Raw genomic sequence first — 21,497 nt, forward strand, 5'->3', positions numbered from 1 at the left:
GGAATATTGCTAAACGCAGCGTACAACCGCTCACCCACTTAACGCGGGGCAATGTATAACGACTGAACCAAATAACAATTATATAAATACAATATATTATGAATTCATTTTACACGAGCACATACCGTTCTTAACGTACCAATTTATACACAATGCATAAGTTTAATAATTGACATTCACGCCTAATATTCTCACATATGTGCAAGCGCGGATACAAAAAGTGCGCTTTCTGACAAGGGGAAGGGGGCACTTAACATGCAACAAGTTTAATTAATGCCAATAGTTCGCGAAGCAATTTGCGTTTGGCAGGCTTGTTAGTTTTGTTGAAAGAATCAGCAAATTGCTTAGTTGTATGTCGTAATAATTTTATCATTGTCTTTCAAAATATACAAAATTAATGTGTTTCAAAAGAAATTTGTGTGTCCTCTACCCTGAACCCTTGTGGTCTTTTCTCCAGTTAAGTCGCGTTATAAAGATAAACCTATAAAGATTTATACAATTTTGTCAATAATATTGACTCAGTAGTTCGGTTTACCGGTCGCGCGTTCCTTATGTGTCTCTATAATTCACGTTCATTTTAGCATATGGGTACAATGTGTGAAGCCCATTTCTGGTGTCCGTGATATTGCTGGAATAATGCTAAAAGCGGCGTAAAACCATACTCACTCACTCATTTTAGCATAACACCACTAAGAGTGTCCTTGAAACAGCAATGCGTGAACTCTACCGACTAACGAGTTGTAACTGTTCCTGTAACCCGGAAGTAATATCATAACGTGCAGATACACTTGCGCGTTGTACACTTCCGCTGTTTTCTGATGGTGGGTCGAAAACCGTGTGATGTGGAGGATCCCAGCTGACACAGAAAAGAAAGACAACATTCCACAAAAAATATCTGATAGCTTCTGACTGCGGTCGTTTCTAGTACATTTGTACTTCCCAATCGACACCATGATGGAGGTTTTAACATCTGCACAGCTGAAACGGCTGTCGGAACACAAGTACAGTTCGGAAGGGACATCCATTTTGGAACCACCTATGCAAGTGTTTTGGAGGTGGCTTATTGAACAAATACCTACCACATGGGCTCCAAACACCCTGACGATCGTGGGTTTATTCGTCAACATCCTCTCTACCCTCCTTCTCGTTTACTACAGTCCTGATGCTAAACAAGACGTAAGTAGAAAGTAGAACTTACATGCTAAGTCAGTATGTCACTAAGTGTGACGGCTTCTTTGTGACATTGCCTTACATAAACACATTTGATATAATAATTTCTTTTCCAAGAACGCTCAGGAATTGTTATATCTCAACTTTTGATTTAACTTCTTAATTTATACTTATAACCATGAGTCATCGGTTGGTCACAGCATTGTGTCTGTTCAATTGGCCAAATAGCTCAGGTTACATTTGCTGCAGCCATCTATTTTTTTCTTTGGTATAAATGACTATCAAACATAAGCTGATCGCTATCTAGCATTTATCTCAAAGGGGATATAAGTGTTGTTAATTAATGACAAAAATATGTGTCAGATATCAGCTGTCAATGTCAGCTACACAAGGTTACCGGTAAGCATGGTGCTCCACCAGTTGTTTACATATATAGGATCTGATGAGACGTTTCATTATGTATGATGAAATACTGGTTATCGAAAAATGTACTAAATGACAAGTGACTGATTGTGTTTTTTACCCATTCGGTAAAGCATAGTGCTCCGACAGTTGTTTACATGTAGGATCTGATGAGTCGTATCATTATGTATGATGAAATACTGGTTATCGATAAACATGATAAATATACAAAATGACAAGTGACTGATCATGTTTTTCACCCATTCCTAGTCCCTCCAGGCATTATACACTGAATTGTTATTCATAACTTGCAGATGGTGGTCAGCATTGTCAGTGAACATAGAACATAAATGAAACCAGAACAAAAACATACATATCTTTGTTTAACCATTTACTGACTAAGTAAAATTTCAAAACCTATTATAAATACAAGTAATACTATTACCATGATTACTCCCTAATGACAAAGGGACCTGAGGTTTCCTCCTACTGACAAATAACCTCACAAACAATCACAGCTGGCAACTTCAGCCACTTGTCCGATCTCACAAACAGTCCCAGCTGGCAACTTCAGCCACTTGTATGATCTCACAAACAGTCCCATCTAGTATCTTCAGCCACTTGTCCAATGCCAGAGTCTTGTAAAATTGTGTCCTGTCTTAGTAAGATCAGCAAATAGTCATCCATGTACATGTTATACTAAGCATGCTGAAACTAAAACTGCTTAAGATGATGCCAGTAGTCTCTTCTGTGTTTGGTAGAGACCAATAACAGGACTCCTGAGGACCCTCTATCATGTCTATGTTGTGTAAAACCCCAACCAGCAAATTTGAGTCTATGCCTAACACTAATCACCATAGATACAACATAGATTCATTTTGAAATTAATTACCGATGATAAGATGTATGTAAAAAATTCAGTTAGATTCAACATGTTTAGTAAGTTCTCTTCGCGTGCAAGCTGGTAATGTCAAATAAACCAAATGCTTCACATTCCTCCAGAAAATAAAATAATTTAATCTGATTCATAGCTCTCAATAACTAGCAACCAGTTGATGTCGGAGGTACAAAATACCATGATGACTTAGTAAAATTAATTACTTTAGGCCTTGTCACTTGTGTAGTACTTAATACATAATCTGACATGACTTGTTTAACATTCAGTCATGATCAAAGTGATGAAACAATCCCCATTTTCTTACTTTTACTTCATGAATAAAGTATCTTTGTTTTTATCTAATTTATCATGTGTTCACAGTTATCTGCAGCGACAATTCTTGCGGGACTCGGAAGTGTTTCATTCTCTCTATACACAATCTTGACGCCACTCCCACAGACTGATTTCTGTAGGTGCTATGAGGGCTCAGTGGGTTTAGTGCAATGTTTATAATGGACATATTATTTTGTGCATGTATGCATGATGGCTGCATATTGCAATACTGGAGATTCAGAATGAGAAAGTGTTTGCAGCACTCATTGGCATGGTTAGAGGTGCACAGTATTACCGGTATACTGCAATTTGAAATACTAATGAATGTGTATCACAATACGTTTACAAAATATCGGTATGTTACGTTTTTTAAAATCCAGGAATATTTTCTGACAAATGTCATCTTGTTGGCAACGTTCACATCAGTGCTAAGTCTCCCACCTGAGGTCAAATCTAAAATATAAACGTGGACATGGTAACATCTTTTTAAAGAAAAATCATTTTTTATCTCTTTTTTTTGTCAGGGAACTCACAGTACAGAATTAAAGAAAAACTTGGGGTATTTTTATTCAAGTTCATAACAAATTACAGATGAAAGAATGCATGCAATATATTGTACGTATAGCAATGCATGAACATGATGAATCATTATTGTAATATATTGCAATATGAAAATCAGGGCTGTGCCCATCACGAGTGATGGTAGTGAAGCTATTTGTCATGTTTATCAATCTGCTGCTAAATGGCCTTTCACCTCTTGCAACAATGCGAGCGATTGAACTTTAGGTGGCGACAGGTGGCCAGGTCATCTCCGACCGCATAATTCACTGTGCAGAGTTACATCCCTTGGGCCACCAGAATCCTATGTCTCTGGTTTCGAATCCCAGTTTGTCCCACTTGTTTCTAGGTTTGTCAGCGCCACGCCCATGCTCCTGGGTGTCTCACTTCAGGCTTACCTCCCACAATCAATCTGACACGCCGAGATGAAAATATGATTTGTTTATGTTATTGTCAGCAGATGTTACCGACGCACTCTCATGTCAATCAATGACAACAGCTGTTGCCATGTTACCATGCCCACCATGGGTACAGTTAGGCTGCATGTTGATGCAAGCTGCCTATTGTACCGGGATCATACAATATGTAGTTCTTATACATCTTATAGCTAGGAACTGATATTAATACAGTGAAAATGTACTAAATGGTTACCATCATATTGGGTTACTGAAAGATGTACATGTTTATGTGTATGATCAGTGTCCTACTTTCCAATAACTTGTTCTGTTTACCAGTGTTTACTCATGTACTACTGACAGGCAGACTAGCTAAGGCTGTGACAGAAGCACAGATTTCTATATGGAGATGGTCATATTTTTTTATCTTCCATGACATAAGCTAATGACTTATCATGCTTATTTTGATTGCAACAAATGATTCATAATTTTTGTCGGTTATTTGTTTGTCAATTATTCTTGCCTACATTATCTTGATTTTAATTAATGTACTTTTGGAATTAACAGACCTGTTTTTTATTTTGACAATCAAATGTTCAAATGAATGGTTTCAGAATTTACATTGCACTGCTAGCAGACCTTGAACCCTTATCATCATGACCATGTGACTTGTGGATGTGTTAGGTGTAGGATAAAGTATGTCCGAAGGTTTTTATGTATATTAGGAGAAACCATTTCTACCAGGGATTACCAGCAATTGTAAACCCTGACATGAGGTGACATACCGAGGGGAGCGTAGGACCCTGAGGTATATCACCGAATGTTTTTAATTAAATAACGTTTTTAATTAAATAACTGTTATAAAAACTCTCAAATGTATAACCTGTATCGGAGATGAAATATCGCCTGCAGTTGTGAACTCGGTTCAATGAAACCGATGATTGTAAGCCCTCCTGCGAGGTGTTACAATCGTTGTAATACCCCCTGCGAGGTGTTACAATCGTTGTAATACCCCCTGTGAGGTGTTACCACAATTTCAAAAACTCCATATTGAACAGCCAGTAGGTTTATAAGATATTTAAGACCTGCATTCGCTAAATAAAACCAGAGACATCAACTTATAAACCAAAAAAAGAAACTTAAAACAACATTTATCAACATATTTATGTTTCAAACATACTTTCCATGAACCTTAGGTAAAGGGTGTAAAATATCTGTTGCTGGCATACAATTCTTGAAAAGGACATTCTAAAAAGCATTGCGATTTATCAGCACCACTGTAGCCTAGTGGCACACTCACTGGGCGACAGATAGGAATGTTGCGTGATAGATCCTTGTGAATATCATGAATATAACAAAAGACATTTGTCATTTGATTTTACGTTTCATTACATGTTGTATGAATATAATACCTGGGATATTACAACACATTACATAGCAAATAAGCCTGGAATATCCTATGAAATCTCAGGGACTTTACAACATCATTGTTGGTGAGATTTAACCCGAGTGGAGAACAATAGGATGATGTCACTGGAGGTTTATAAAGTCACCTACAATGTCACCTGACAGAACAGTGTGAAAGTTACAGTTCAATATTTTCTAAACTTGAACAATCCTTAAAAATTAAAGCTTAGAAAATAACTATCAATATTGTTACATTATGTTCCTGTGGTCATGTTAAAGTCATTAGATAAGTCTTGTATCAGCTGACCATTTGCCTTACAATTATGAAATGAAAAACTAACATTCATTTTTGTTCTGCCTGAATACAACATTTTGTTGAATCTGAGTATGGGGAAATGATTAAGATTGGTTATTTCAATATGTCATTGTGATGTTGGTACTGGTATGCTTTCGTTAAGTGTCTCCACACATCCCTATATTTGATATTGGTTATTATCCCGCGCCACGAAGTGGAAGGGGATATAGGTAGGGGTGCTGTCTGTCCATCAGTTCGTCCATCATGTTTCGTTTTCAGGAGCAGAACTCAAAAGCCATGAGAGATACTTAGCCAAACATGGCATATAGATAGGTCTTTGATAGTTTGAGAAATTTTTTAATAAAATTATTTTCCTGTTTCCATGGCGACATTTTTTACTTAGACTGAAAATGACGGTATTGGCGGGGGATATAAATATTTCTTGCTTGTTTCAATAGGTGATGTTGGTACTGATATGCTTGTGTCATGTGGTTCCACCAGATTTGGCATACAACGTTGCATTTTCAAAATCAATGTAAAATGATTTTGAAGTTTGTGTTTGAAGAGATGGGCAATGAAATTTGAACAAATTCCAAACAATTAAGTAAGAAACAAAGCTTGTAGTTGTAGTTTTCAGATGTTCCTGTTTTGACTTCATTATATATTTATACATTGTGCAACAATAGTACCAGATTTAAAGTTGACATTCTAATATATTCAGGAAATGTCACTGGAGTGCAGATGTCCCATGGGTTGAGTGTATGTATGTGTTGACCTTTGGTAACCATTCATGTTACATCCAGGTCACAGATAGCAACTATCAGATAGCCGTTATATAACGTGGAGATACTCATCAGGCTGGCTGTGTTCGAACTGTCATCATGGGGTCACATCTCCGTGCTTGTCTGTATTTTGATTTGTTTTATCTGGCTGTATTTAGTGGAAGGTGTTTTTGTCGGTTTTAGGGATCCTTGTAATAAACATTTGGGATTCCAGATATCAAAAGTGGGATCCAATGTATTAAAAGGGGGGTTCCCACTCAAGGCATTAAAAGAGGGGTCCCACTCCAGACATTAAAAGAAGGGGCCTACTCCAGGCATTAAAAGGAGGGTACCAGTCCATACATTATAAGGAGTGTCCCACTCCAGGCATTAAAAGGAGTGTCCCACTCCAGACATTAAAAGGGGGTCCAACTCCAGGCATTAAAAGGAGGGTCCAACTCCAGGCATTAAAAGGAGGGTACCAATCCATACATTATAAGGAGGGTACCAATCCATACATTATAAGGAGGGTACCAATCCATACATTATAAGGAGGGTACCAATCCATACATTATAAGGAGGGTACCAATCCATACATTATAAGGAGGGTCCAACTCCAGGCATTAAAAGGAGGGGCCTACTGCGGGCATTAAAAGGGGGTCCAACTCCAGGCATTGAAAGGAGGGTCCCACTCCAGGCACTAAAAGGAGGGTCCCACTCAAGGCATTAAAAGAGGGGTACTGCTCCAAGCATTAAAAGGGGATCCCATTCCAGGTTGTTGCCATTATTGTAGACAGGATTTGATGATACATTGATAGATATGGAGTTCCTTCTGTGAATCAAAATTTAATTATTGAAGATGTTGAGTGAACACGATGAGACAAGGACAGCACTGGACATGGACTGTCTAAACACTGACCATGCTTTTAGTACAATCATGTTGGTATGAGAGACTTCCATGATGCTATTGTGTTATAGGAGTGACAAGCCATAGACGCCTTTTATGGCAAACATGGGTTGCTGAAGACCTATGGTACCCCGGATCTTCATGAGCATCCTTACTTATGTCCTTACTTGTGTCCCTACATATGGACCGCCTCCGTGGTCTAGTGGTAGAGCATCCGCCCGGAGAGCGGACGGTCCGGGGTTCGATCCCCGGTCATGTCATACCAGAAGACTTTCTTACCCTTTCTGGCGCTCGGCATTAAGGGTCTAAAATGAGGAACTGTCGGCTCGAGTCAATATACTGTGTCTGAGTGGGGTATACATGTTAAACTGCAGCATGGTATCTCAGTGGGCTAGTACTATAAATCGGCATCAGCCTGGACTAGTACAAGCAGCCACACACACACACGTGCATGCATATCGCTATATAAGTGCAATAATCTTGGATGCTACGTAGAACCCTATTTCACCTCACCTCAGCTCACCTCAACTCACCTCACCACACCTCACCTCACCTCACCTATGTCCCTGTGTTCTTTCTTGTGTCCCTTCTTACCTTACTCATGTCTTTGTGTTTGTCTTTGCTGCAGGTGCCATCATGGGCGTACTTTATGTGTGGTTTGGGGCTGTTCGTCTACCAGTCGCTAGACGCCATCGATGGCAAGCAGGCGCGGCGCACCAAGTCCAACACCCCTCTCGGGGAACTGTTTGATCATGGATGCGACTCGGTATCAACGGGTAAGACACAAATACAATCTTTGATTCAGTTCTTTGTCTTTGTCATAAATACAAACTGACAGTACATACTGTCACAGTGTTTTCTAAAATATATTAGTAAGCATCTTAAAATCTTCACTAATTCAACTGATGTATACTTATTGTAGATTTACTTATGACCTTACTACCTAAACTATGGAGATGACACCATTTTGTGACCTTTCTGCAATGATGATATCATACTACCTGTATTTTCATTGGTTGAGAAAGTTTCAATGACCTTCTTTAAAACATGTTATTGCCCTGAGACCCACCCTGCCGAGCAGCGGTCGTAAGTGGTATTGCCCTGCATGGTTGAGCCAATGGACTCTAAGGAGAGAAATCTATTCAGCCAATCAACAAGAGCGTAACACAAAATTTGATGTGAAGCAGCATCAGTTATTCAAGTTGAAATGTTGTTGTGTTTTATGTTTTTTGATAAAACAATAACTGACAACGATTTGGGCAACATCATGTTTTATAGACCTGCTAACCCAGCAGTACAGAACCATCAATAAAATCATTGAGATAATAACTTACATCCTTGCCTTGTTTTAGAAAACTGTTGAATGCCTTGTTTGAGAAAACTTAGGAATGCCTTGTTCTAGAAAACCATGGAATGCCTTGTTTTCATTACCTGATAAAAGCACAGATTTAACTGTATGTTTTTGACTATTAAACTTTTTGACCTGAAGAAACACCAGAAACGAATTGCAATCAGAAAACAACCCCACTCATACGTTTAAAAGTTTTCTTCATTATGTTATATCTGATTTTGTGTTGGGCTATCATCGTTAGACTATCATATGATATCACAATTTCTTACCACAAAGGATGTAGGCCAAGGTCTAAACACAATTTTATTTAGTACCTGTGACTTCATGTTTACACTGACAGCCATACAACAACCAGCTATATCACAGAGTAAAATAGTTCCTCAAAAAGATAGGTGACATGGGCGTATGGATGCACAACTTGCTCTTCAGAAACATCTTACGCAGCACATGTGTTCAAATCATATCCTCATTAGATGAGAAAGGTCTGTAAAGAGCTGCCTCAGTAAGTCAGTCACAATGACAGCACGTCATAATACATTTACATCAAATACAAGACGTCAAAATAGCCTACACGATAAACGTGATGTGAGAGTTTCCTAAGTTGTTAATGAATCTGTGGCGGTTACATGTTTACATGTGTTAGTCATCATTGATCAACTTGCCGATCATTGAAAGGTGAATAAAGATGTGTCAAACAGACACTAAGGTAAATTCATAGATTGCTGGAGACGGTCAGTGTCATCCTAGACACGAATCGAGTCGATACCATGATAGTTTAGATGTGCATTTCTTTGTTTGTTCATTAGGATGGGCCTTTGCAAGGATATTCGTGAACAATCATGCTGTCACGCTCTCTGACATTTCTCAATGTAAACTGAAACGCTGAGACCAAGAATAAAGGTTCTAAATGATCAGAAAGAATGCTTATGTATGTTTTCGTGCTAGGGAATTCCCAAGTGTTTCCCCAGAAATGTGGAAGTAGTCCAACAGTGTTTACGTCATTTCAAGAACATGGTCTCGTGAAAAACGTATGAAAGTCAAATTGTGTTGTTCATACACTTATGAACGTCAATTTCGCGGTCATGTGACCGGCCTCTTGTCCAATGGAAAAGCCGTATATCGTGTAAGCTTCAAATTAAAAAATTATATCTATAACACTAGTCGTGTCCCGATAACTAGATTGGTGCTCCCTGGCTCTGTACAGAAGTTAGCGGAGGGGCAGCTATTGTTGCAATGACACCGATATCTTGTTGTTCCAGTGTTTGTCATGCTGGGTGTGAGTATCGCAATGAAGCTCGGGAAGAATCCAGGATGGATGCTGTTCGAGAACTTGACAGCTATGTTTTTATTTTACTGTGCACACTGGCAGGCCTACGTCTGCGGCAAACTCAGGTTTGGCCCGTGAGTATTTCATTGTATTCTTCAAGATATAATAGTCCTGTACAGTACCATGACAACTGTGTAAGATCCTGTTCCCCCACGTAACCATGGTGACAGTGATGTGGTCTTGTGTTGCAGCCTGGATGTCACGGAGGGCCAGTTTACAGTTATGTTTGTGCATCTAGTTTCTACAGTCATGGGAGATTCCTTCTGGGATATACAGGTAGGTGCGACGCCTAGAAGTCCTGGTTGTAAGGGAGACTTAATGCATGAGGCTTGGTTCATTGTGGGTCTTTGTGCCCCGAAAGTGTAGTTCATTGCTCTGGATTGTCTGTTCCGGACTGGATTATTGACAGGTCGCCTTTATGCAGCTGGAATACGGCTGATTGTAGTGTTGAACAACAAACTGGATCAAGAACCTATTCTAAACAAATCAATGATTGTTTCTCCATGTAGAGACTGGGTAGAATTCTTTTTAGATGCATTTGGTTGTCAAGGACAGCGATTTGGTTAATTGTGTGTCATCGAGTCCCTCTGCTCTAAACTTTTAGTCCCAGGTGTGTCTGGTCCACACTTGATACGGTGGTGATTTACCGGCCGTTGTGATGTAGCTCATTAGCTGGAATGTTGCTGACATAGGCCTTGACCTACATTCACTCACTCACTCAGCAAAATTTGGTAAGACCCTTTTTGGATTTGAGCACGAAATATGTGTAAAGTTCCCATGCTTGTTAAACTGACTAGGCTTACGATTGTGTGAGTGTTGGGTTGGGTGGTTCCGACTGCCTGGCCAGCAATGCTCCGACCTTGGTAGCACAGTCTGTTTCTTGCCTATCAGCCACAAGTTTGGTGAAAATTACAGGCTGCTGAACAGCTGATTTTTGCTGTCTACATCAATAATTAACCTATCAGGATAAATAACCCTCAAGGCGACCTTTTTTTTATTTCTTGGTTTAACGATTTTAAACTCATATCAAAAGTGAAGTAGGCCAATTTATTTTTAAAAAAAGACCAAAAAAAGAAGACTTTTTTTAACTTGGATTTTGTCCTAAAAGAAGGTATAATAAAAATATTCCGGAGTAACAAAAAACTCAATTTTTCAAGAACATTTTATCATATCCCTGGCACACAGCTTGTGCACAAATGGCAACATAACAATATTCATGTCATGGGTGGAAATGCATGAACGACGCTGCTATGTTGGCAGCATGGGCGACGTTTAACTCTTTCAACACCAGCCAACCAGAAGAATACTACTGTTCCCAGAGACTCTTGGGTGATAGATGAAGCCAACATTTATCACTAACATGAGGAAATACCTCCGTTTTCGAAGCTTTGTATGAATAACACATACGTTGAAGGCTGCCATGTTAGTATACTTTAACAAAAATTATATTGTTTCACCGACATAATCTGCTACAAGGTTAAAGATTGGTCAAATTTAAGCACGTGACCTAAGGCAGCCAATCTAATTACAGCAAATACAGTACGTCCTTGTGTATGATCATTTTCAGACTTTGGCGCAAAAAGGTTTGGGTTAAATCATGTTATTCTGAACATCTTAAGCATGAAATCGCGATCTATATTAAACATATGGAACTTTATGGATGTATAGAGCTAGGTTACGAGCTGTGACAAAGATTTCTTATGCATATATTTTGGCATTAAAGACATCATATCCGAGACGAGAAATCGTCTACCCTGCGGTATCTGGTGACTCGTGGCTTCTTGGCTGGTGTACCGGCCAACAGTGTTGGAAGAGTGAAACTGGTCAACACTGTGCTTTGTGTTAACAAACTTTGATGGTGTTAGAGAAGGATCCCGGTGAGAAATATCAGAGTGACTTCCCTTTGCTTTATGCTCAACGAGGAAATGAAATCTTTTGTTGTTCGAACCTTTTAACAAAAAGATTGGCGGTAATAAAAAATAAGGGTAATTTTGATTTCTATTTGTTTTAAACATTTGGACTTTGAAAGAGCAGCGCATCTGTAAACCAAGTAATTTGAAAATATGTCGCCTAAGCAGCAGTCTCTTGTCAGAGATGTTGAGGAATGTCTTTTGTTTTTTTCATCTTCAACAATTGTTGTTTCTTTCAGATCCCCATTTTAGGAATTGAGATGAAGATTTTAGTGATATTATTCAGTCTGCTGGGGGCGGCAGCAGCGTCATACCGCACCTACTTGTGTGTCATGAAGGGTGGCGTGGGCAAAAACGGATCCACTGTTGCTGTAAGCACTTCTCAACTCATCCTCCATGATCAAGTGTATCATATTTCTCTTCTATTTTTGCCACCATAGCTTTTTTTCCGATTGTTTCTCGCTCACAAGCTTGAAATCGACAACCAATCAAAATGCCACTTCTTAAGGATACTTCATTGGTCTTAGGCTGAAAATGACGGCCTTGTCTGAGGAAACCTTTGATATCAGAGGATTGTCAAGAATGAGCTTTCAGGTGGAAAATATTTGTTCCAGTGTTGTAGGGTCCTGAACATTCCCGCTTGGTTGGCAAAAAAAAAAAGGCAAGTCAAGTACTGGTGACTTGAACCTCTTTTACAATTGTTAAAAAAATGGGTATTTTTGCCGTATTGTTAGAACTCGTACTAAAAAAAAGCTATGGTAGTGAAAAGGTTTGTGGTATTTTTCATTATAGAATGCAATGTCAGAAATTAAACATGAAAGTCAAGGCATCATTCTCACAGCCCCAATGCCAAGAGTCCAAAATGTAAGATGTCCCATTAATAAATATATTGCAAGTGATTCTGTAGCATTTGATCAAGCAATGTATTTCATTTTCATTTGTGTATCCATAAACCCCAACAAAATAGGCCACGCCCACTATCTGTCCACTGTTTTCTGATTGGCAGGGTGTCGGTTGCGTTATTGCGCAGAGCGATGTCACTGATTTCATATTGTTGTCTACACGTTTTTGTGTCAATCATTGACTAAGCAGTCTGTGAAGTAATTATCAATGCCTTATGTAGTTATCAGTATCACTTCAATATCCTTTCGTGTTTATGAAAGAATAAACATAAAAAACAGTATACACATTTTGCATAAATTGGATTTCTTAAGTGCACTCCGTTTTTTTACGTCAATTAATGCAAAATATATTGAAGTCTTCACAAGCTGTATCATGTGATTGTGTGATCACGATGATGTTGAACAAATATTATTGATAATACATAGGGCTGGGATGTTACACCAACTGTGCTCATGATCGTATACACATCACGATACTTGCATGTGCTCATGATCATATACACATCACGATACTTGCATGTGCTCATGATCGTATACACATCACGATACTTGCATGTGCTCATGATCGTATACACATCACGATACTTGCATGTGCTCATGATCGTATACACATCATGATACTTGCATCAGTTGCATGTGCTCATGATCGTATACACATCACGATACTTGCATGTGCTCTTTCCTGTGGTGCGTAAGTCATCTAACATAGACAAGATGGCCAAATACCTGACCCACTAACAGTTTACAGTTGAAGGTGTCAAGTATGGCACAATGGATGAAACTATTTTAACATTTTCACTATTAATTAGTGTTTGGTGTAACATTTATTGTAGAATACATGTAAAGTAGGAATCAATACTGTTTACACAGTATCCGATTGTGATTGCGATTGGTACTTGCACCATTGCGTCGGCCCAGTACTAATACATGTTATAAGAATGATAGTAATGCTAATGATAACAAACGTCTGCTTCACTGCCCAGTGCACTAATTGTAAGGAGATATTGTCTGTGTGTACTTCCAGGGTACCAGCACCATCTTCCCGATGTTTCCCATCGTCCTGGCCGTCGTCCTCGGCACCCTCATCCAGGCCAAGTCCCCCACCCACGTCTTCGAGCGGCATCCATGTCTCTATATAGTTAGCTTTGGTCTGCTGGCAGCAAAAGTCACAAACAGATTAGTGGTGAGTTGACCGTGTGTCATCCATGTCTGTATATAGTTAGCTTTGGGCTGCTGGCAGCAGAAGTCATGAACAGATTAGTGGTGAGTTGACCGTGTGTCATCCATGTCTGTATATAGTTAGCATTGGGCTGCTGGCAGCAAAAGTCATGAACAGATTAGTGGTGAGTTGACCGTGTGTCATCCATGTCTGTATATAGTAAGCTTTGGGCTGCTGGCAGCAAAAGTCACAAACAGATTAGTGGTGAGTTGACCGTGTGTCATCCATGTCTGTATATAGTTAGCTTTGGGCTGCTGGCAGCAAAAGTCACAAACAGATTAGTGGTGAGTTGACCGTGTGTCATCCATGTCTGTATATAGTTAGCTTTGGGCTGCTGGCAGCAAAAGTCACAAACAGATTAGTGGTGAGTTGACCGTGTGTCATCCATGTCTGTATATAGTTAGCATTGGGCTGCTGGCAGCAAAAGTCACGAACAGATTAGTGGTGAGTTGACCGTGTGTCATCCATGTCTGTATATAGTTAGCATTGGGCTGCTGCCAGCAGAAGTCATGAACAGATTAGTGGTGAGTTGACCGTGTGTCATCCATGTCTGTATATAGTTAGCATTGGGCTGCTGGCAGCAAAAGTCACGAACAGATTAGTGGTGAGTTGACCGTGTGTCATCCATGTCTGTATATAGTTAGCATTGGGCTGCTGGCAGCAAAAGTCACGAACAGATTAGTGGTGAGTTGACCGTGTGTCATCCATGTCTGTATATAGTTAGCATTGGGCTGCTGGCGGCAAAAGTCACGAACAGATTAGTGGTGAGTTGACCGTGTGTCATCCATGTCTGTATATAGTTAGCATTGGGCTGCTGCCAGCAGAAGTCATGAACAGATTAGTGGTGAGTTGACCGTGTGTCATCCATGTCTGTATATAGTTAGCATTGGGCTGCTGGCAGCAAAAGTCACGAACAGATTAGTGGTGAGTTGAATGTGTGTCATCCATGTCTGTATATAGTTAGCTTTGGGCTGCTGGCAGCAAAAGTCACGAACAGATTAGTGGTGAGTTGAATGTGTGTCATCCATGTCTGTATATAGTTAGCATTGGGCTGCTGGCAGCAAAAGTCACGAACAGATTAGTGGTGAGTTGAATGTGTGTCATCCATGTCTGTATATAGTTAGCATTGGGCTGCTGGCAGCAAAAGTCACGAACAGATTAGTGATGAGTTGACCGTGTATCATCCATGTCTGTATATAGTTAGCATTGGGCTGCTGGCAGCAAAAGTCACGAACAGATTAGTGGTGAGTTGACCGTGTGTCATCCATGTCTGTATATAGTTAGCATTGGGCTGCTGGCAGCAAAAGTCACGAACAGATTAGTGGTGAGTTGAATGTGTGTCATCCATGTCTGTATATAGTTAGCATTGGGCTGCTGGCAGCAAAAGTCACGAACAGATTAGTGGTGAGTTGAATGTGTGTCATCCATGTCTGTATATAGTTAGCATTGGGCTGCTGGCAGCAAAAGTCACAAACAGATTAGTGGTGAGTTGACCGTGTGTCATCCATGTCTGTATATAGTTAGCTTTGGGCTGCTGGCAGCAAAAGTCACGAACAGATTAGTGGTGAGTTGACCGTGTATCATCCATGTCTGTATATAGTTAGCATTGGGCTGCTGGCAGCAAAAGTCACGAACAGATTAGTGGTGAGTTGAATGTGTGTCATCCATGTCTGTATATAGTTAGCATTGGGCTGCTGGCAGCAAAAGTCACGAAACAGATTAGTGGTGAGTTGAATGTGTGTCATCCATGTCTGTATATAGTTAGCATTGGGCTGCTGGCAGCAAAAGTCACAAACAGATTAGTGGTGAGTTGAATGTGTGTCATCCATGTCTGTATATAGTTAGCTTTGGGCTGCTGGCAGCAAAAGTCACAAACAGATTAGTGGTGAGTTGAATGTGTGTCATCCATGTCTGTATATAGTTAGCATTGGGCTGCTGGCAGCAAAAGTCACGGACAGATTAGTGGTGAGTTGACCGTGTATCATCCATGTCTGTATATAGTTAGCATTGGGCTGCTGGCAGCAAAAGTCACAAACAGATTAGTGGTGAGTTGACCGTGTGTCATCCATGTCTGTATATAGTTAGCATTGGGCTGCTGGCAGCAAAAGTCACAAACAGATTAGTGGTGAGTTGACCGTGTATCATCCATGTCTGTATATAGTTAGCATTGGGCTGCTGGCAGCAAAAGTCACGAACAGATTAGTGGTGAGTTGACCGTGTATCATCCATGTCTGTATATAGTTAGCATTGGGCTGCTGCCAGCAAAAGTCACGAACAGATTAGTGGTGAGTTGACCGTGTATCATCCATGTCTGTATATAGTTAGCTTTGGGCTGCTGGCGGCAAAAGTCACGAACAGATTAGTGGTAAGTTGATCGTGTGTCATCCATGTCTGTATATAGTTAGCTTTGGGCTGCTGGCGGCAAAAGTCACGAACAGATTAGTGGTGAGTTGAATGTGTGTCATCCATGTCTGTATATAGTTAGCTTTGGGCTGCTGGCGGCAAAAGTCACGAACAGATTAGTGGTGAGTTGACCTTGTATCATCCATATCTCTATTTTAGAACAGATGTTATATTTGAGATAGCACTTTCTTGGTAAAGTTCAGATTCTAGTACTTTTTTGGGTTGAGGCCCGTCCAGTATTCTGAAAGTCCGACAACTGGTAGTCTAGATCACGTACTTTGTGTACCCCTCTGACAAGTGTAAATTGGCACAGCTCCCATGGCCGAAAGCTATGAACACAGTGAAATAGAAACAAGTAGAAGAATCTTTACCTTGAATAGTTTGATAGGCATTAGTATGACGTTGATGGATGACAAAGTAGACACAAGTTACGGATAGCAACTTCTTTAATACTGTAAATAGTCTTGCATGACAACGGTATAAGGATCTATACCGAAATGTCACCTTTACAGTATTAAAGAAGTTGTTATCCATAAACTGTGTCTACTTTGTAATCTGTACTATACTAAGAAAGTGTTATCCCAAATATAACATTTGTTACATTTGACCTCTTTCTAGCTGTACTATGTTTACACTGACATTGGTCATTACTGTTTACAAACTGAAAAAGTTGGAAGAACCATTTTGGATGATAAATAACATCTCACCCTCGTGTGTTTTGATATCAAATATTTTAACAGAATGTAATGAAATGTAAAATTGAATGACTAGTGTTTTCTTTATATTCCTTGAGGATCGAACCAGCAACATTCGTATCTGTAGTCCAGAAGTGTACCACTAGGCTACAGCGGCGCTGATAAGTCACAATGCTTTTAAGAATGTCTTTTTCAAGTGTCATATGCCAGCGACAGATATTTTATGCCCGCTTCCCAAGGTTCATGGAAATTATGTAAGCGGGCCTTGCTTATCTACACATTAAATTATCTTTCAGCAACAAAACATAAATCTAATTTGTTGGTTTCTGTTTCAAATTTATGGTATCTCATTTATCCATCTTTGTGTGCAAAAACTATAAGACTTTTTGGTGGAATACTGAATTTGTAAGATATCCATGGTGATAGTCTTTTGTATTTTTCAGGTGGCAAATATGACGAAGAGCGAGATGAACTTGCTGGATTCGGGGTTGATAGGACCCGGACTGATGTTTCTAAACCAGTACTTCAATAATTTCTTCAATGAATACTTCCTGTTGTGGATTTGCTGTGTGAGTGTGCATTAAATAGGTTCTGATGAAAATTCTCAGACCACACGACCTATGACCCTTGATAAGCCAGTGTATTTCACCTCCATCTCTTGTCTTCGCTACCATAGCTTAATCGGTTCAGAAGACTTGTTTTTTATGCATGTTAAGTTGGATGATATGCTTATGTTCACCAGAGTCAGTGGGGTAGCCTCGTGGTTAAAGTTTTGGATCTTCACGTCAAAGGCCCGGGTTCGATTTTCCACATGGGTTCAATGTGTGAAGCCCCGTTTTCCGGTGTTCTTCGCCGTGACATTGCTGGAATATTGCTAAAAACGGTGTAAAACCATTCTCACTCACTTATATTCACCATACTCTGATCCAGTTTATATATGGCTGCCATTGCCATTTGTCTTCTTCTTTCCATGACCCATTTTTCAAGTCCCGTTAATCCGACATGGCTGGTTGCATATGATTATGTAAGATTAACGAGTATGTCGGTTAAATGAAATTAAGTAGTATCAACGTTCGTGATCGAAAATCAGACAACTACACGATAGATATAAGGATACAAACACGTAATAAAATAATGAAAAATGAAATATTCATATTGTTATGTTACATTGTTAACGGAATATATTTTCTAATCCTGCAACCTCTAAAGCTCAACACAAAACAACTGTTATGGACTGTATGACTTATTCAAAATACTTTAAAAAGCATAATCTGAAATGGCAGTCACCGCAAAGCTTAAGAAAGCTGCTTTCTTAGTGGCTAACATTGACTTCCTGTTAGTCATTTCATTGGTCGGTCATAGTTCGCGAAAGGTTGTTCTGACGTGACCTGTAATGGGATGTCCTCGGCGATAGCGAGAACTGATTTTAATGAGATTTAGGTAATCTAAGCATGTGATTATTCCTGTTTTAAAGCATTACTTGTTTATTGTTAGGCAAGTTTATCTCTGCAGCCGTTGTGATATACAGCTACCAGCCGACTCGTCTTGCATCAAAACACAGATGACCACGGAGAACGCTGATCACTGTGTCAGATTAATGAGACTGATTAATGAGTAGTTTCAGCAATTTGTTGGAAATTAGGTGTGCGAGACAATCAGATTAACGAGTCTAAGTAGCACTGATTTAGTCAGGTCCCGTCAATAGTGTCGGATAAAGCCGATTGTCAGATTAACGAGTGTCGGATTAACGAGACTTGACAGTATATACATATATGATATATATCATATGTAAATTGCATGTACAATTAACTGAAATTTTCTCCCTTTTTTGCAGTTGTATGTGACGGTGGACTTAGTGAAATATTCTTACATTGTTTGTCAAGAAATCTGCGACTATCTTGGCATTTACTGCTTCACTATCACCTCAAAACCCCCACCTAAATCATCTACCAATGGCAAGGAGAAGAAAAGTTGAGATGCTCTCGCCAGCTGGAATTACCTCTTTTGTTATTTTCATATATTTATTGAATCATAGATCAGACCCTGTGTCGTCGCTATTTGTTGATTTTAATCCAAACTGATCAAATGTGCACCTTGTGTATGTGTTGTTTAAGTCGCTCATCATCCGGTATCTCTGTAGGTTGAGAAGCTTGTCATATATGTGCATATTTTTGTTTCAAACATGTTTTTAGTCCTTAATTTATTGTTAAATCAAGATCGGATGAGAAAAGGGTGCCATAGTCATAAGGTGTATCTTCAAATCAACATCAAATAGAAAAAAAGCTAATATGTGACTGTTAGAGTGAAAATTGATTCATGATTGTTGCAATTATCTGATATTCTTATGGAAAAATGATTACATGTTTTACCCTAAGGGTAAGGAATTAAGTCTGTAAGCAAGGGAGCACTCCCAACATGGGTGCATGCTAAATATAGATTCATTTGAATTGTTCCTATTTCAAGGGCTCCATTGTTTTACAAACTACTCTCTTGCTTTCTTAGACATGTTGGACAGGAATAAGATTGCTGCAGTTTGCTTTTCAGTAGAACATGGTAATGTAAGATGGCTGGTGCCCCGCTGTGGCTGGTTGTGTACAGTCTATTAAACATACTTTTTAGTCATAAAATATCCCAAATTGATTTTATGGTCAAAATATTTCTTATGTTTAACAGATTATGCAAAGCTAATACAGGAAAAATATCATTCTCAGTGCAACCCTGATTTTTCCCCTTATCTCAATCAGCAACAGTAGACATGGTAGAACTCACTTTAACATGGACAAGGGATGTTGTAATGTTGGAGCTAGACATTCAGGAGTGGATTCAACAGTAAATTGTTAAAAGCCACAACTTTAGAAATGGATGTTTCTGATTGGTCAATGTGAGGTTGTCACTGACCATAGCCCTACCTCTTGTAACAACAGCTGCTTAGAAGGGGCTCATCTTGTTGGAAGTTTTATAAAACCTATACTCCGAAGTTTGCTGAAAAGTTTGACATGAGCAGGAACTTATTAGGGCGTAAAAAAGGAAAATAATTGGTTCTCGGGCAATCAATTTTGAAAATATAGTGCAGGCGAGCAGTTGTTGGTTTGGTTTTTTTGGCTTGTTCAAACTAGTATGTAACCAAATAAATAGTTGTGTACCATCAACCTGGGAAAGGGCCTCCCTACATAAACAAGCATACAACCTCTATTGCCGCCATGACCATAACACGAGATGTGCAGTAAAGCAGTACGCATGTGAAGGGAAGTAACTGTGTGCTATATTGGATCGCATTGTTTGGAAGTATTGGGGTTTTAAAAAAAAAAAGAATGGAAATAAAAACAAAATGTGTGCCAGACTTGATGATGCAGACGGTGCCTGAGAACCAAGACTATTATTATTTTTAGCCTAGAATAACACTTATTTTTTGTATTCTGCTACCTCACACCAAGCCGGAAAACAAACATGTCTGTCAATTACACGAACAAAGCATGGATGTTGATCATGTGACCACCGCATTCCTCATGGTGTACCGTCACAGTGGCAGGATGTGACAGTCACACTATCCAATGTGTAATAGAAGTAAATTTTGAAATAATTTTCAAGAAATCTTATTAAAGGTTTCCATCCAATACGAACAACACAATTGTATGTATTTTGAGCCATTTCTCCCAGACCTTGACAGCAATCTCATTTAAATCTGATGTTTTTCTCCAAGAAGGCTTAAAAAAAATAAAAGAATTGGTTCTCAGGCAATGGCTTTTGAAAAAAATCAGGCAGGCATCTTTATATTTATGGATATTTTGGGTTTTTTAAAAATGGAAATAAAGACGAAATGTGCGGAGAACTTTTTGATGATGCGCGAACCTGAGAACCGAGACTATATTTTTTTTAGCCGAAGATCTGAGGACACAGCCATAGATAGTCATGTCATGTGAACAGTGAGCGAACTTTGACTGCCCAATCAAAGGGAAGGATCACCGACCTTCTATGGATTTGAATGAGATTGGCCTTGATAGCAGTTGTATGTTTGAAGGGCCACACCCACAATCTGGGAGGCCTTCTTCAAGATACACACCCCCCCCCCCCCATGGGAATGGTGCTACAGTGCAAGGCCATGCTCCCACGCTCACCTGCTGTCTGTTTCTGTCAACTTGGACTGACAAGTTTCAAGGTGATCATTATTTGTCCTGATAAATTTGTGAGAATTATTCTGACAGTGAAGTCAAGCTCATTACCTCATATTGTGTGTTGCCATGGTTACAGCGATCTCTCTTACAGCATAATATCTTCATTAAACATAATAAACTCATCCAACGATTTAGGAAACTGAATAATTTCTGCTTTGTTGTTGTAAATGGGCCACTCTGTCACAAAAAAACTATTCTGTTTTATGGAAATATTTTGCATTTTTCATATTGCATTTAAGCTTGAACTGATCAGGGTTTTATGGCAATTTTTGTATGATACTTTCGAAGAGTTTATTAATTTTATGTTGTACGTGTATCTAGCTGTTTTTTTATCTGTAACTGATCTATTGTATGTTATGTTGCCATGGTTACAATTGTAGTAGGACTGTAACAGGACACACCCTACAGACACA

General features: G+C 39.3%; 1 protein-coding gene across 1 annotated transcript; it reads left to right on the plus strand.

Annotated features, from left to right (window-relative positions):
* Positions 1–821: 821 nt before the first annotated feature.
* Positions 822–20,978, plus strand: LOC139462164 (choline/ethanolaminephosphotransferase 1-like). The gene is made up of 8 exons (XM_071243695.1): positions 822–1,176; positions 7,734–7,881; positions 9,716–9,857; positions 9,975–10,059; positions 11,933–12,064; positions 13,620–13,778; positions 17,356–17,481; positions 18,747–20,978. The coding sequence occupies exons 1-8, from the start codon at positions 952–954 to the stop codon at positions 18,885–18,887; spliced, it is 1,158 nt and encodes a 385-aa protein (XP_071099796.1). The 5' UTR covers positions 822–951; the 3' UTR covers positions 18,888–20,978.
* Positions 20,979–21,497: the final 519 nt, after the last annotated feature.

The sequence above is a fragment of the Haliotis cracherodii genome, unplaced genomic scaffold (genome assembly GCF_022045235.1).
Source record: "Haliotis cracherodii isolate W230 unplaced genomic scaffold, xgHalCrac1.p SCAF_15, whole genome shotgun sequence".
NCBI classification, from domain to species: Eukaryota; Metazoa; Mollusca; class Gastropoda; order Lepetellida; family Haliotidae; genus Haliotis; species Haliotis cracherodii.

Coding starts and splice junctions, on each gene's coding strand:
- LOC139462164 (XM_071243695.1), top strand. CDS start 952: ATGATGGAGGTTTTAACATCTGCACAGCTGAAACGGCTGTCGGAACAC. Junction 7,882..9,715: donor ATGCGACTCGGTATCAACGG/GTAAGACACAAA, acceptor TTGTTGTTCCAG/TGTTTGTCATGCTGGGTGTG. Junction 12,065..13,619: donor AAAACGGATCCACTGTTGCT/GTAAGCACTTCT, acceptor GTGTACTTCCAG/GGTACCAGCACCATCTTCCC.